Source organism: Eleutherodactylus coqui, chromosome 4 (genome assembly GCF_035609145.1).
Source record: "Eleutherodactylus coqui strain aEleCoq1 chromosome 4, aEleCoq1.hap1, whole genome shotgun sequence".
Lineage (NCBI taxonomy): Eukaryota > Metazoa > Chordata > Amphibia > Anura > Eleutherodactylidae > Eleutherodactylus > Eleutherodactylus coqui.
In genome coordinates, this window is record NC_089840.1 from 2,250,209 (window position 1) to 2,267,676 (window position 17,468).

General features: G+C 45.8%; 1 protein-coding gene across 2 annotated transcripts in view; it reads right to left on the reverse strand.

The window, feature by feature from the left end:
* The window catches only part of SH3BGR (SH3 domain binding glutamate rich protein), an 81,042-nt gene that overhangs the window by 48,133 nt on the left and 15,441 nt on the right, over positions 1-17,468 (reverse strand). Inside the window, exon 3 of one of the 2 annotated variants that reach the window (XM_066598952.1) lies at positions 14,346-14,426. The exons of the other annotated variant lie outside the window; for it this stretch is intronic. Within the exon in view, the coding sequence (XP_066455049.1) occupies positions 14,346-14,426 (81 nt within the window). The remainder of the gene's footprint in view (positions 1-14,345; positions 14,427-17,468) is intronic. 2 annotated transcript variants of the gene reach the window in all.

Here is a 17,468-nt window from a genome sequence, read left to right on the forward strand (position 1 = left end):
TTTTGGGCCTTGGCAGTAGACAGTTATCAATTTAACATTCTGTATACATACTTCTGTCTTGCTACAAATATAGTTCATGACAGTTGTGCAATAAGTACTTCCTACATATGAAAGTATCTGTTTTTCATAACTCTGCTGACAAAGATGGAATTTAGCCCGTAACCAACATGTATAAATATATTTGACTGTCCAGCTGCATGCACTAATACGGAACTAGGAATCAGACATGGACAACCGCAGAAATTACCCAAGCAATTTTACTGGAAACGTATGCAAATAACATGGGAGGTTTGTGCAATTTATAGTTCATGATGTAACATCCAATCATATCGAAGGAACCCCACGTGGCTCCAAGACAACCCACTCATTTCATCCACCACCTGATGGCCAATCACAGATGACCGGAGGATGGAAGAATTGCAAGATGCTTATCCAATAATTAAACAATACGTTGTATCTATGTAATCTTTGACCTGCCCAGATGGGCGGATTTGTTAAACTCTTAAAATAGGCAACACGCCGATCATTAAAGTTAGAATTGAGGAAGCTATGCATGCTGAACCTCGTGTCAGTGTGGGAACTTCTTATGCGCATTATCAATTCAGAATTAATATGGAGGGGTGTAAACATTCCAAATTGAGTAAGCCGTGATTCCGCAAAGGAATTCTACGACATGCAAACATAACGCCATACTGTGCAACCGTAATACCAGCACCATATTGTGCATCCTTAACTCCATACTATGCAACTACAATGCCGTACTGTGCAACCATGACGCCAGCGCGATACTGAGCAAGTGTAACGTCAGCGCCATACTGTGCAACCATAATGCCATCGGCATACTGTGCAACCACAACGCCAACACCATACTGTGGACCCACAACGCCACCATACTGTGAAACTGCAACCGCAGCGCTGCACTGTGCAACCGCAACGCCAGCCCCATACTGTGCAACCACAACGCCAACACCATACTGTGGACCCAAAAAGCCAGCGCCATATTGTGCTACCGCAATGCCAGGGCCATACTGTGCAACTATAATGCCAGTGCCATAATGTGCAACAGTAATGCAAGCACCATACTGTGTAACCGCAACACCAACGCCATACTATGCAATAGTACTGCCAGCGCCATACAGTGCAATCATAACACCATACTGTGCAATCGTAATGCCAGTGTAAAAAAGTGCAACCATAATACCATACTGTGTAACTGTACTGCCATAATGTGCCACCGTATTGCAAGCACGATACTGTGTAGCTGTAATGCCAGCACAAAAAACTGTGCAACCGTAACGCCAACGCCAAACTGTGGAACCGTAACGCCAGCGCCAAACTGTGCAACCGTAACGCCAGCGCCAAACTGTGCAACCGTAACGCCAGCGCCAAACTGTGGAACTGTAACAGCACCATACTGTACAACCACAATGCCATACTGTAATGCCAACGCCATACTGTCCAGCCGCCACGCCAGCACCATACCGTGCAACAGCAATGCAAGTGAGCAAACTGTGCACCTGGTTCGCCAACGCCATACTGTGTAACCTTCATGCCAACGCCATACTGTGTAACCTTCATGCCAGCGCCATACTGTTTTATCGTAATGCCAGAGCCATTGTGTGCAACCGAAATGCCAGCATTGTTCTGTGAAACCGCAATGCCAGCACTATTTCCTCCCAGAGCAGCGCTCCATAATGAGATTACCAGAAAGATGCCTAAATAGTAGCAGCTCAAACTCGTACATCGAGTGGCCCCTCTATTAGACCCCCAATCCTGTATCAGAGCCCTTGGCGTTCTCACGATTGGCGCCCCCTGTACGGTAGTTCCCCCTGTGACCCCGGAGCATAAAGTCACGTGACAGGTTTTCCGCTGATCAGTTTCAGAGTGAATCCACATTAGATGGGAGATCCAGCGATCGGAGCGACTACCAGCGAGGCCGGTCATCGGTGCTGGACTAGCCGGGGACTCACTGTAGTGGCCCAAACCCCATCCCAGTCCCTCCATAAATGTCATACATGTTTGTCCTATGTAGATGCTCTGTGCAAAGCCTGTCCTGTCATATCCATGTGTCTTGCACAGCTGCGGCGCTTGAGGGGTTAACTGTAATAAAATCACTGCCTGCATGTAAATGTATCAGTCTGTCATGTCATGTGGTGTGACTGAGGGTATAAATGGATATAAACACTGGCGTCACGAGTGATTACTACTACTACTCCCCATTTTACTCATCCCATTTATGGGCATTCCCTATCCTAGGGGTGCCCCCGGTGGCCTGCAGTGATACTCCGGCCTTGGCTGCGTGCCATCCCTCTGGGACCAGGGCCTGGTAAGTGCCGCCGTGACAAGCCAACACTTAACCCTCGCAGCTCTGCACAGTAGTCAGGTGTCCGGGGGTCATTCCTCTGGGGTGTTGCACAACGAGGCCGGTCATCGGTGCTGGACTAGCCGGGGTCTCACAGCCAAGTGTGGGGGGTTTTCATGTAACAGTGTGGAATGTACACTGCATTACTGTATTACTGCAGCGGCGCTGCAGTGTGCAGCCAAATATACCCCTCTGCATGGGAGCTGCAGACGCCAAACGACGGCACATTTATAATCGGGGCTCATCATTATTTCTGTAACTTCTAAGGCGCGACAAAAGAAAACTGGCTGCAAAGACAGAAAGACGGACAGACCCTTTAAATGTTACAAGACCAACGGAGGACGTGAATCGTAAGTCGCGCTTCTTACGGTCGGGACGTTCGCACTCCGGGGTTTATAGACTTCTCAGAGGAGAAATCGCAATTGGTAATTGTGATGTAATACTCACATGTGGCCACAGGGGGGCGAGCTTGGCTCTCGATGCCAGGGCCGTGCAGCAGACGAGGGGCGCACAGGCTCTGCGCAGTGTGGATATTTACCGCCATATGTAATCGCGCCTGAAGAGACATGCTGGAATGTGAGCTGCTGGTCATGGCTGCAGCTAATCGGGTCTAAGCTGATCCGAGGGAAGCAGCCGCCATCTGCTCACACACATATTACACGCCATATACCGCTCTGCGCCATTAGTGAGGCTGCAGCCATCATACGGCGTCTGCTCAGCCTTGTGTAATAGGATAATGGGAGGCCGGCTGCAACATGCTTACTGCACAGAATCTGCTTAAAGGGCCAGAACACCTTAGGTCAGCAGCTTGGATCTGGCGGAATAGCTGCGAGCGGCGCCTTGTGCGCTACATGACCCCTCAACGAACGCTCAGCGCGGTGCGCCGCATGCAGCAGTGATACCACCAGAAGGGCGCCGCTGCCCGCACCCCAGAGTACCGCCATACTGCGCTCTGTGCAGCCAGAGTTTAGCTACTGAGAGCCGGGCGACAACCACATAAACCCGCAGAGCGGCCATCAGAGCGCGGTTGTCAGCTGTGCCACCATTGTGCATGCTCCTCCTCGATGCGGGTCGTGGCGGACCTGCAGGCCTGGACCGTTCGCGCTTCTATTTATGACCCCCAAGGTCGATTCACCTGACCGTATTCACAGAAAGTGGAAACCGCTGATTTCAATGGGTTCGTTTACCTGCGCACAGTTCCATCAGCCAAAAACACCCGCAGCGCCATCTGCTGTCCTGCGTGCCGAGAAACAACACGTGGGGGTTCAGCGGACGAGCGCGTTTGTTTCTGCTCGTAATTGCGCACAAAATGCAGCTGAGTGCACAAATACGCAGACGTGCAAACGCCGCGGGAACCAGCCGGACTATCCGAACCGTCTGCAGCAAGGGGACCGGATATTCCCAGGGTCAAAGCGGGACAGAGGGGTGTGGTCAGGGGCGTGGCTTATCATGACTTTCAACGACCATCGTTATAAAAAGTACGTGCCGCTTCGAGAAAAGGCGGAGAGAAAATTCTGCATTTCTGCATCTAAAAATCCGTCAAAATCCGCCCCGTTGGTGTCGGCAGCGGATGTCCTACCCTGCAGCGCTCCCCTCACCTCCTCCGAAGGCTTCCGGCTGTCAGCGCTCCTCGGCCGCCGGTCCCCAGCGGCCTGTAGTGGCCTGACCAGACGGAAGGCGGGAGCGCTGACAGCAGGAAGCCCTCATAGGGCTGCGGGATCTGCAGCTGATTTTCTAGTCTAGATCCGATGGCGGGTTGGACACTTTATTTAGATGCAGAATTTGCTGCGGAAATTTCCACTGCTGACATTCTGCAGTATTTCCGCCACGTGTAAATATAAGTCAGCTTGAGGTATGCTGCCACGTGAGAGCAGCCCCAGTAGTAGCCCAGCAATAATTGTGAACCCCCCTCCCCCCACAGTAGCCCCAACCAAAGAGGAGAGGTGAGGGCAGGAGAGGATGAAGATTTCGGATGCATATGCTGCCAGCAGTGTGCGCATACGGCCTGCGGCGCTGCAGGGTGATTACGGGCCGGGGACCTGCGGCACCCCGGCTGCTAATCATTATAATGGTGATCCGACGTCCCGAAAGCAGGACAAATGGCTGTATCGCTGAAGTCCTGATGGAAAGCGGGACACAGGTCCCAAAGCTTTGCGATGAAGGTCAGACGGGGGGGGGGGGGTGGGGGGGGGGGGAGCACCCAAAAAGTGTGTGGAGCCCCCAGGGGGTGAGTGGGTCGGGGGATGGTACAGTCTCTCCCCCACATCACAGTCCTCTCACAACACTTTTTGGGTGCGCTTCTTAAAGAGACGCGACGCCCCTCCTGACCCTCGTCGCACACTTCTCACCAGCCAAGCCGGGACCCTACTGCATCCTGATGAGGCTAACCTCCCGAAGCAGCTGTCTGTGCATGCTTCTGGCTTCCTATTCCCAATCATTGTTAAGACGTGTTACAAAATTACATTGATATGTACGGATGCTGCCATCCACTAGGTGGCGATGCAGAGGGATTGTCCCGTCTTACTAATTAGCACTGATTGTCAGTAACATCCCTCCCCTAGAAGAAGTATATATACCGTATATATAATCTAATTCTCTTCCCAAAGTCGTACGAACATGAAATTTGGCAGGAACATTCTTTACGTTTACATTTACCTAATAGGAAAAGTAAAGGGAGTGGAGCTTCAATATTCAATAGTAAGCATGAATATACTGAGGAGAACCTACCTCACCTCTATGTATATATACTGAGGAGAACCTACCTCACCTCTATGTATATATACTGAGGAGAACCTACCTCACCTCTATGTATATACTGAGGAGAACCTACCTCCCCTCTATGTGTATATACTGAGGAGAATCTACCTCACCTCTATGTGTATATACTGAGGAGTATCTACCTCCCCTCTATGTGTATATACTGAGGAGAATCTACCTCACCTCTGTGTGTATATACTGAGGAGAATCTACCTCACCTCTATGTGTATATACTGAGGAGCATCTACCTCACCTCTATGTGTATATACTGAGGAGAATCTACCTCACCTCTATGTATATATACTGAGGAGAATCGACCTCACCTCTATGTGTATATACTGAGGAGAATCTACCTCACCCCTCTGTGTATATATACTGAGGAGAATCTACCTCCCCTCTATGTGTATATACTGAGGAGAATCTACCTCCCCTCTATGTGTATATACTGAGGAGAATCTACCTCACCTCTCTGTGTATATACTGAGGAGAATCTAACTCCCCTCTATGTGTATATACTGAGGAGAATCTACCTCCCCTCTATGTGTATATACTGAGGAGAATCTACCTTCCCTCTATGTGTATATACTGAGGAGAATCTACCTCCCCTCTATGTGTATATACTGAGGAGAATCTACCTCACCTCACTGTATATACTGAGGAGAATCTACCTCACCTCTATGTGTATATACTGAGGAGAATCTAACTCACTTCCATGTGTATATACTAAGCAGACTCTGCCTCACCTCTATGTGTATGTACTGAGGAGAATCGACCTCACCTCTATTTGTATATACTGAGGAGAATCTACCTCACCTCTATGTATATATACTGAGGAGAATCTAACTCACTTCCATGTGTATATACTGAGCAGACTCTGTCTCACCTCTATGTGTATATACTGAGGAGAATCGACCACACCTCTATGTGTATATACTGAGGAGAATCTACCTCACCTCTATGTGTATATACTGAGGAGAATCTACCTCACCTCTATGTGTATATACTGAGGAGAATCTACCTCACCTCACTGTATATACTGAGGAGAATCTACCTCACCTCTATGTGTATATACTGAGGAGAATCTACCTCACCTCTATGTGTATATACTGAGGAGAATCTACCTCCCCTCTATGTATATATACTGAGGAGAATCTACCTCCCCTCTATGTGTATATACTGAGGTGAATCTACCTCCCCTCTATGTGTATATACTGAGGAGAATCTACCTCCCCTCTATGTGTATATACTGAGGAGAATTTACCTCACCAATATGTATATATACTGAGGAGAATCTACCTCACCTCACTGTATATTCTGAGGAGAATCTACCTCACCTCTATGTGTATATACTGAGGAGAATTTAACTCACTTCCATGTGTATATACTGAGCAGACTCTGCCTCACCTCTATGTGTATATACTGAGGAGAATCGACCTCACCTCTATGTGTATATACTGAGGAGAATCTACCTGACCTCTGTGTATATACTGAGGAGAATCTACCTCACCTCTATGTGTATGTACTAAGGAGAATCTACCTCATCTCTATGTGTATATACTGAGGAGAATCTACCTGACCTCTGTGAATATACTGAGGAGAATCTACCTGACCTCTGTGTATATACTGAGGATAATCTACCTCAACTCTATGTGTATATACTGAGGAGAATCTACCTCCCCTCTATGTGTATATATTAAGGAGAATCTACCTCACCTCTATGGGTATATACTGAGGAGAATCTACCTCACCTCTGTGTGTATATACTGAGGAGAATCTACCCCACCTCTATGTGTATATACTGAGAGGAGAATCTACCTCCCCTCTCTGTGTAAATACTGGGGAGAATCTACCTCACATCTATGTATATATACTGAGGAGAATCTACCTCACTTCCATCTGTATATAGTATACTGAGCAGACTCTGCCTCACCTCTATGTGTATATACTGAGGAGAATCTACCTCACCTCTATGTGTATATGCTGAGGAGAATCTACCTCACCTCTATGTGTATATACTGAGGAGAATCTACATCACCTCCATGTGTATATACTGAGAAGAATCTACCTCACTTCTATGTGTATATACTGAGGAGAATCTACCTCCTCTCTGTGTGTATATACTGAGAGGAGAATTTACCTCACTTCTATGTGTATATACGGAGGAGAATCTACCTCACCTCTATGTGTATATACTGAGGGGAATCTACCTCCCCTCTATGTGTATATACTAAGGAGAATCTACCTCACCTCTATGGGTATATACTGAGGAGAATCTACCTCACCTCTATGTGTATATACTGAGGAGAATCGACCTCACCTCTATGTGCATATACTGAGGAGAATCTACCTCACCTCTATGTGTATATACTGAGGAGAATCTACCTCACCTCTTTGTGTATATATACTGAGGAGAATCTACCTCACCTCTATCTATATATATAGAGAAGAATTTACCTGCCCTCTATGTGTATATACTGAGAAGAATCTACCTCACCTCTATGTGTATATACTGCGGAGAATCTACCTCACCTCTATGTGTATATACTGAGGAGAATCTACCTCACCTCTATGTGTATATACTGAGGAGAATCTACCTCACCTCTATGTATATATACTGAGGAGAATCTACCTCTCCTCTATGTGTATATACTGAGGAGAATCTACCTCTCCTCTATGTGTATATACTGAGGAGAATCTACCTCCCCTCTATGTGTATATACTGAGGAGAACCTAACTCACTTCCATGTGTATATACTGAGCAGACTCTGCCTCACCTCTATGTGTATATATTGAGGAGAATCGACCTCACCTCTATGTGTATATACTGAGGAGAATCTACCTCACTTCTATGTGTATATACTGAGGAGAATCTACCTCACCTCTATGTGTATATACTGAGGAGAATCTACCTCACCAATATGTGTATATGCTGAGGAGAATCTACCTCACCTCACTGTATATACTGAGGAGAATCTACCTCATCTCACTGTATATACTGAGGAGAATCAACCTCACCTCTATGTGTATATACTGAGGAGAATCTACCTCACTTCTATGTGTATATACTGAGGAGAATCTACCTCACCTCTATGTGTATATACTGAGGAGAATCTACCTCACCAATATGTGTATATGCTGAGGACAATCTACCTCCCCTCTGTGTAAATACTGGGGAGAATCTACCTCCCCTCTATGTGTATATACTGAGGAGAATCTACCTCCCCTCTATGTGTATATACTGAGGAGAATCTACCTCCCCTCTATGTGTATATACTGAGGAGAATCTACCTCACCTCTATGTGTATATACTGAGGAGAATCTACCTCACCTCTATGTGTATATACTGAGGGGAATCTGCCTCACCTCTATGTGTATATACTGAGTAGAATCTACCTCACCTCTGTATGTATATACTGAGGAGAATCTACCTCACCTCTATGTGTATATACTGAGGAAAATCTACCTCACCTCTGCATGTATATACTGAGGAGCATCTACCTCATCTCTATGTGTATATACTGAGGAGAATCTACCTCACCTCTTTGTGTATATACTGAAGAGAATTTACCTCACCTCTATGTGTATATAGTGAGCAGACTCTGCCTCACCTCTATGTGTATATACTGAGGAGAATCTACCTCACCTCTATGTGTATATACTGAGGAGAATCTACCTCACCTCCATGTGTATATACTGAGGAGAATCTACCTCACCTCTATGTGTATATACTGAGGAGAATCTACCTCACCTCACTGTATATACTGAGGAGAATCTACCTCACCTCTATGTGTATATACTGAGGAGAATCGACCTCACCTCTATGTGTATATACTGAGGAGAATCTACCTCACCTCTATGTGTATATACTGAGGAGAATCTACCTCACCTCTATGTGTATATACGGAGGAGAATCTACATCACCTCTATGTGTATACACTGAGGAGTATCTACCTCACCTCACTGTATATACTGAGGAGAATCTACCTCACCTCACTGTATATACTGAGGAGAATCTACCTCACCTCTATGTGTATATACTGAGGAGAATCTACCTCCCCTCTATGTATATATACTGAGGAGTATCTACCTCCCCTCTATGTGTATATACTGAGGAGAATCTACCTTCCCTCTATGTGTATATACTGAGGAGAATCTACCTCCCCTCTATGTGTATATACTGAGGAGAATCTACCTCCCCTCTATGTGTATATACTGAGGAGAATCTACCTCATCCCCTCTATGTGTATATACTGAGGAGAATCTACCTCACCTCTATGTGTATATACTGAGGAGAATCTACCTCACCACTATGTGTATATACTGAGGAGAATCTACCTCACCTCACTGTATATACTGAGGAGAATCTACCTCACCTCTATGTGTATATACTGAGGAGAATCTAACTCACTTCCATGTGTATATACTGAGCAGACTCTGCCTCACCTCTATGTGTATATACTGAGGAGAATCGACCTCACCTCTATGTGTATATACTGAGGAGAATCTACCTCACTTCTATGTGTATATACTGAGGAGAATCTACCTCACCTCCATGTGTATATACTGAGGAGAATCTACCTCACCTCTATGTGTATATACTGAGGAGAATCTACCTCACTTCTATGTGTATATACTGAGGAGAATCTACCTCACCTCTATGTGTATATACTGAGGAGAATCTACCTCACCTCTATGTGTATATACTGAGGAGAATCTACCTCACCTCACTGTATATACTGAAGAGAATCTGCCTCACCTCTATATGTATATACTGAGGAGAATCGACCTCACCTCTATGTGTATATACTGAGGAGAATCTACCTCACCTCTCTGTGTATACACTGAGGAGAATCTACCTGACCTCTATGTGTATATACTGAGGAGAATCTACCTCCCCTATATGTGTCTATACGGAGGAGAATCTACCTCCCCTCTGTGTGTATATACTGAGGAGAATCTACCTGACCTCTATGTGTATATACTGAGGAGAATCTACCTGACCTCTGTGTATATAATGAGGAGAATCTACCTGACCTCTGTGTATATACTGAAGAGAATCTACCTCACCTCTATGTGTATATACTGAGGAGAATCTACCTCACTCCTCTGTGTATATACTGAGGAGAATCTACCTCACCTCTATGTGTATGTACTAAGGAGAATCTACCTCATCTCTATGTGTATATACTGAGGAGAATCTACCTCACCTCTATGTGTATATACTGAGGAGATTATACCTCACCTCTATGTGTATATATTAAGGAGAATCTACCTGACCTCTGTGTATATACTGAGGAGAATCTACCTCAACTCTATGTGTATATATTGAGGAGAATCTAGCTCACCTCTATGGGTATATACTGAGGAGAATCTACCTCACCTCTATGGGTATATACTGAGGAGAATCTACCTCACCTCTGTGTGTATATACTGAGGAGAATCTACCCCACCTCTATGTGTATATACTGAGAGGAGAATCTACCTCCCCTCTCTGTGTAAATACAGGGGAGAATCTACCTCACATCTATGTATATATACTGAGGAGAATCTACCTCACCCCTCTGTGTATATACTGAGGAGAGTCTACCTGACCTCTATGTGTATATACTGAGGAGAACCTCCCTCACCTCTATGTGTATATACTGAGGGGAATCTACCTCACCTCTATGTGTATATACTGAGGGGAATCTACCTCACCTCTATGTGTATATACTGAGGAGAATCTACCTCACCTCTATGTGTATATACGGAGGAGAATCTACCACACCTCTTTGTGTATATACTGTGGAGAATCTACCTCACCTCTATGTGTATATACTGAGGAGTATCTACCTCACCTCTATGTGTATATACTGAGGAGAATCTGCCTCCCCTCTATGTGTATATACTGAGGAGAATCTACCTCACCTCTGTGTCTATATACTGAGGAGAATCTACCTCACCTCTATGTGTATATACTGAGGAGAATCTACCTCACCTCACTGTATATACTGAAGAGAATCTGCCTCACCTCTATGTGTATATACTGAGGAGAATCGACCTCACCTCTCTGTGTATACACTGAGGAGAATCTACCTGACCTCTATGTGTATATACTGAGGAGAATCTACCTCCCCTATATGTGTCTATACGGAGGAGAATCTACCTCCCCTCTGTGTGTATATACTGAGGAGAATCTACCTGACCTCTATGTGTATATACTGAGGAGAATCTACCTGACCTCTGTGTATATAATGAGGAGAATCTACCTGACCTCTGTGTATATACTGAAGAGAATCTACCTCACCTCTATGTGTATATACTGAGGAGAATCTACCTCACTCCTCTGTGTATATACTGAGGAGAATCTACCTCACCTCTATGTGTATGTACTGAGGAGAATCTACCTCATCTCTATGTGTATATACTGAGGAGAATCTACCTCACCTCTATGTGTATATACTGAGGAGATTATACCTCACCTCTATGTGTATATATTAAGGAGAATCTACCTGACCTCTGTGTATATACTGAGGAGAATCTACCTCAACTCTATGTGTATATATTGAGGAGAATCTAGCTCACCTCTATGGGTATATACTGAGGAGAATCTACCTCACCTCTATGGGTATATACTGAGGAGAATCTACCTCACCTCTGTGTGTATATACTGAGGAGAATCTACCTCACCCCTCTGTGTATATACTGAGGAGAGTCTACCTGACCTCTATGTGTATATACTGAGGAGAATCTACCTCCCCTCTATGTGTATATACTGAGGAGAATCTACCTCACCTCTGTGTCTATATACTGAGGAGAATCTACCTCACCTCTATGTGTATATACTGAGGAGAATCTACCTCACCTCTATGTGTATATACTGAGGAGAATCTACCTCACCTCTATGTGTATATACTGAGGAGAATCTACCTGACCTCTATGTGTATATACTGAGGAGAATCTACCTGACCTCTATGTGTATATACTGAGGAGAATCTACCTGACCTCTATGTGTATATAATGAGGAGAATCTACCTGACCTCTGTGTATATACTGAGGAGAATCTACCTCACCTCTATGTGTATATACTGAGGAGAATCTACCTCACCTCTATGTGTATATACTGAGGAGAATCTACCTCACCTCTATGTGTATATACTGAGGGGAATCGACCTCACCTCTATGTGTATATACTGAGGAGAATCTACCTCACCTCTATGTGTATATACTGAGGAGAATCTACCTCGCCTCTGTGTGTATATACTGAGGAGAATCTACCTCACCTCTATGTGTATATACTGAGGAGGGTACACAGAGGGGGTCATTGCTTTAGGACCTCCAAGGCCCTAACAGGCTGTATAAGCAGTGGGTATAGGCTTAATGCAGCCTTTTTAACCCCTTCCCACCCAAGGACCTAATGTACGTCCTCAGTGGAAAGCTGTTTCCGCGAATGGACATAAACTTAAGTCCCTGTGAATGATAGCCGGTCTCTCGCTGCAATAGTGGAGATTGGTTAGAACACCGATCCCCCTGTTAACCCCTTGCATGCCGCAATCTAAACATATAAAGGGTTCACAAAGGGGAGCACTTCCACTGTGAAGTCATCGGTCTGCCATTATATAATTGCAGAGGACCAATTGGTTGCCATAGTAACCAGATGCCAGCCAAGGGCGCTCAGGTCCGTCATAGCCTGTGATTGATATGATTAGCAATAATGCATTGCAGTACAGAAGTACTGCAGTGTATTATCAGTATGATCACAGCATTGCAGATTCAATTCCCCTACAGAAAGGCCTCCTGCAGATGGCCAGGTCAGATCCCCCGGCGAGGATTCTCGCAGCGGGATGCGGACCCGTGCCCCTGAAGAGGCCTGCGACTCAGCTGCTCCCGGCGTCTGCCATCTCCTGCTATGCCCCAGCTGGCGAATGCGCAGAGCGGAGCCGGCCCGTCACCACTGACATTTCTATGCGGGCCTCTATGAGACCCGCACAGAAATAGAACGTGCCGCAATTTATTTTCTGCGTGTAATTTCACGTGGATAAATCGCGGCCGTCTGCCTAAGATTGCGTTTTGCAATGCAATCCTAAGCAGGCAGGCAGGGGCGGAAATTCTGTGGGAAATCCCACCGGGGAATTTCTGCCCATGTGCAGGGGGCCTTACATAAAAAAAAAATAATGTTAAAAAAACACATTACAAAAAAATTCCTTTTTTGCGCATTTTCCCCTCTTTCTTTACATAATAGAGATGAGTGAGCGTACTCGCTAAGGCAAACTACTCGAGCGAGTAGTGCCTTATGCGAGTACCTGCCCGCTCGTCTCTAAAGATTCGGGTGCCGGCGGGGGGCGGGGAGGAACGGGGGGGGGGGTCTCTCTCACTCTCCCCCCCCCCCGATCCTCCCTGCTCACTCCCGCTACTCACCGCTCTTCCCCGCTGGCACCCGAATCTTTAGAGACGAGTGGACAGGTACTTGCATAGGACACTACTCCCTCGAGTAGTTTGCCTTAGCGAGTACGCTCGCTCATCTCTATTAAATAATAAAAACAACCCCCCGGGCATCGTCGCACAGGGGACACCATTTAAAAAACATCGGAAAAAAAACAGCCAACTGTTTGCCTCACAAAAATAAGCAATAAAAGTGATCAAAAAGCAATCTGTACCCCAAAACGGTACCAATGAAAACTACAGCTCACCTCGCAAAAACGGCCGCGCCGACAGGGAAGTACAACACTTTATAGCTTCTGAAAAGTGGAGATCAAAATCAGCGTGTCATTAGATCCCAGACAGGGCGCGTCACTAAGGGGTTAACAGGCACTGGCCGAGGAACGCTGACATAACCTAGTCCACCGCGTCTCGGCCGTCGCACCCAACGCCTTCACGGATGGACAGCAGAGGAAGGAGAACAGACAGGTCTGAATTATACGGGGTCTTGTGTGAGAATGGTGGGTTTATGATAATTACTAACAGTCTTTATTACACGTGTCCCCCTGCTTGGTCGGCCCCCTGTCCCCTTTACACGGCGCTCCCGCCCATAACATGTGACCAACATATCAGGCCGCCTGCACTGTGACACAGAGGACGACATGTTGGTCCCCTGGATGACATCCTAGGAAAAGATACACAACGTAGAGCCAAATACGGAAACCGCGCAAACCGCGTGTACAGAAGGCCGAAAACACTCAGGAATGCGAAGAGAGTACGAAGTCATGTGTCCATGCCCCTAAATGGGATATCAGTAAACAAAAAGTACCCTTTTACTTGCAGGAGTGGCCAAACCCAGGAACACGTAGATTTCATTCCCCTCCTTGGCATCAAAGAAAGACTCAAAGTCCTGAAAGAAAAAAAATGTTTTTCAAAATATTTCTGTGAAAAAAACGGACAAAAAGTTGTGTCACTATATATACACATTACTTATCCTGAGGTACATCCTGTATTATACCTCAGAGCTGCACTCACTATTCTGCTGGTGGAGTGACTGTGTACATACATTACTTATCCTGTACTGCTCCTGAGTTACATCCTGTATTATACCCCAGAGCTGCACTCACTATTCTGCTGGTGGAGTCACTGTGTACATACATTACTTATCCTGTACTGATCCTGAGTTACATCCTGTATTATACTCCAGAGCTGCACTCACTATTCTGCTGGTGGAGTCGCTGTGTACATACATTACTTATCCTGTACTGATCCTGAGTTACATCCCGTATTATACTCCAGAGCTGCACTCACTATTCTGCTGGCGGAGTCACTGTGTACATACATTACTGATCCTGTACTGATCCTGAGTTACATCCTGTATTATACTCCAGAGCTGCACTCACTATTCTGCTGGTGGAGTCACTGTGTACATACATTACTTATCCTGTACTGACCCTGAGTTACATTGTGTATTATACTCCAGAGCTGCACTCACTATTCTGCTGGTGGAGTCACTGTGTACATACATTACTTATCCTGTACTGATCCTGAGTTACATCCTGTATTATACTCCAGAGCTGCACTCACTATTCTGCTGGTGGAGTCACTGTGTACATATATTACTTATCCTGTACTGACCCAGAGTTACATCCTGTATTATACTCCAGAGCTGCACTCACTATTCTGCTGGTGGAGTCACTGTGTACATATATTACTTATCCTGTACTGACCCAGAGTTACATCCTGTATTATACTCCAGAGCTGCACTCACTATTCTGCTGGTGGAGTCACTGTGTACATACATTACTTATCCTGTACTGATCCTGAGTTACATCCTGTATTATACCCCAGAGCTGCACTCACTATTCTGCTGGTGGAGTCACTGTGTACATACATTACTTATCCTGTACTGACCCTGAGTTACATCCTGTATTATACTCCAGAGCTGCACTCACTATTCTGCTGGTGGAGTCACTGTGTACATACATTACTTATCCTGTACTGCTCCTGAGTTACATTGTGTATTATACTCCAGAGCTGCACTCACTATTCTGCTGGTGGAGTCACTGTGTACATACATTACTTATCCTGTACTGATCCTGAGTTACATCCTGTATTATACTCCAGAGCTGCACTCACTATTCTGCTGGTGGAGTCACTGTGTACATATATTACTTATCCTGTACTGACCCAGAGTTACATCCTGTATTATACTCCAGAGCTACACTCACTATTCTGCTGGTGGAGTCACTGTGTACATATATTACTTATCCTGTACTGACCCAGAGTTACATCCTGTATTATACTCCAGAGCTGCACTCACTATTCTGCTGGTGGAGTCACTGTATACATACATTACTTATCCTGTACTGCTCCTGAGTTACATCCTGTATTATACTCCAGAGCTGCACTCACTATTCTGCTGGTGGAGACACTGTGTACATACATTTCTTATCCTGTACTGATCCTGAGTTATATCCTGTAGATCTTTTATTATAAAAGTAAAAAAACACAACAAAGACAAACTGTAACAATAAGAATAACCATATAAAGCAATATAAGGCCCTTCCCCCACAGTCCGTGATCCATAAACAAAGTAAATGTCCATATCCGGGCTTCCCCCGCCGTACACACCCACACACATACACACTCAACATATAACACTATATACAACTATATACCTAAAATATAAAACCCTGTAAACTACACCTCCAGGTCCAGCCGTGCGGCACTGTACCCACACAGATCAAATGGAAGCAAGAACATAAACAGCAGAAATAACCAAATATAAACAGAAAGACCGAGCCAAACTGGCATAAAAGAACTAACTAAAAATATATGTAATTTTTTTTTGGGAGGGGGTCCCCAGTGCAGCTTGGGGGCCAAGCCTGCTCCATCAGTCCGTGCCCAGAGTTCAGTTCAGGACGTGCCAAGCCACACCAGGGTTTTTTTGTTTTTTTTTTAATAAATAATACCACACTGTGCCCGCCGCAGCCTGGGGGCCATGCCCGCTTCACCAGTCCGTGCCCAGAGTCCAATGTTCGGGATGTGCCAGGCTACGGCTGAAGGCGTGAATCCCACTCCCCCCAACTCCCCACCCAACCTACCTACCACCCAAAATGTGAATATATACAATATACAATAACCATAATACACTCCAACCAACATACATAATATATACTATATACATAACCCGAAAGCCTAAGGTTGGCTCTCCTGCAGCCCTACTTTACTCCATCTTGCCCAAATCAAAACAAAAAGCTTCATGGTGCACTCACAGCCCGCCACCGGGATTGGAGGTGATAAGCCGGGCACAGACATCACAATGTACTATCCCTTGAATTTAAAAAAAGGTTTCCCTATTCTCTCCCTAATTTGCCCTAGACTGTCCTTAGTCTGCCCCTCAGTCTGACCCTTCATGGAAAACTGTCCCTGCCCTATCCCTCCTCTCTCCCTATCCTGTCCCTATTCTCTCCCTACTCTGCTCCTAGTAAATTAAGAAAAGACTGTCCCTAACGAAATACAAGCCCTCTCCATAGGAGAGAAGCTTTAGATGTGCCCAGCCTCTCATACTCCAAAGTACGTACCTTCACCAGGTCACCCAGGATGTTCCTACATACCGTATCCACGGGGAGGACTTTCAGTTCCGTCGAGATTAAACACCGTGCACTCCAGATGTGGAACCTGACCACTAGGCTAACTAGGAATAAAGTGCAGCGGTCCCTGCCACCAAGACCTCTGAAGGCTCCATAAGCCCACTCCGCATAGGAGAGGTGTGCCAGCTGACGCCAGCCTATGGAGACCCCTACCCGTTGGTAAACCTCTGTATTAAAGGGGCACTGAAGCAGGAAATGCTCCATGCTTTCCAGCACGTCGCTGCACTCCTGACGGGGGCAACCCCTGTCAATCAGAGGCCTGCTCTTCAAGTTACCCCTTACATACAGTCTCCCGT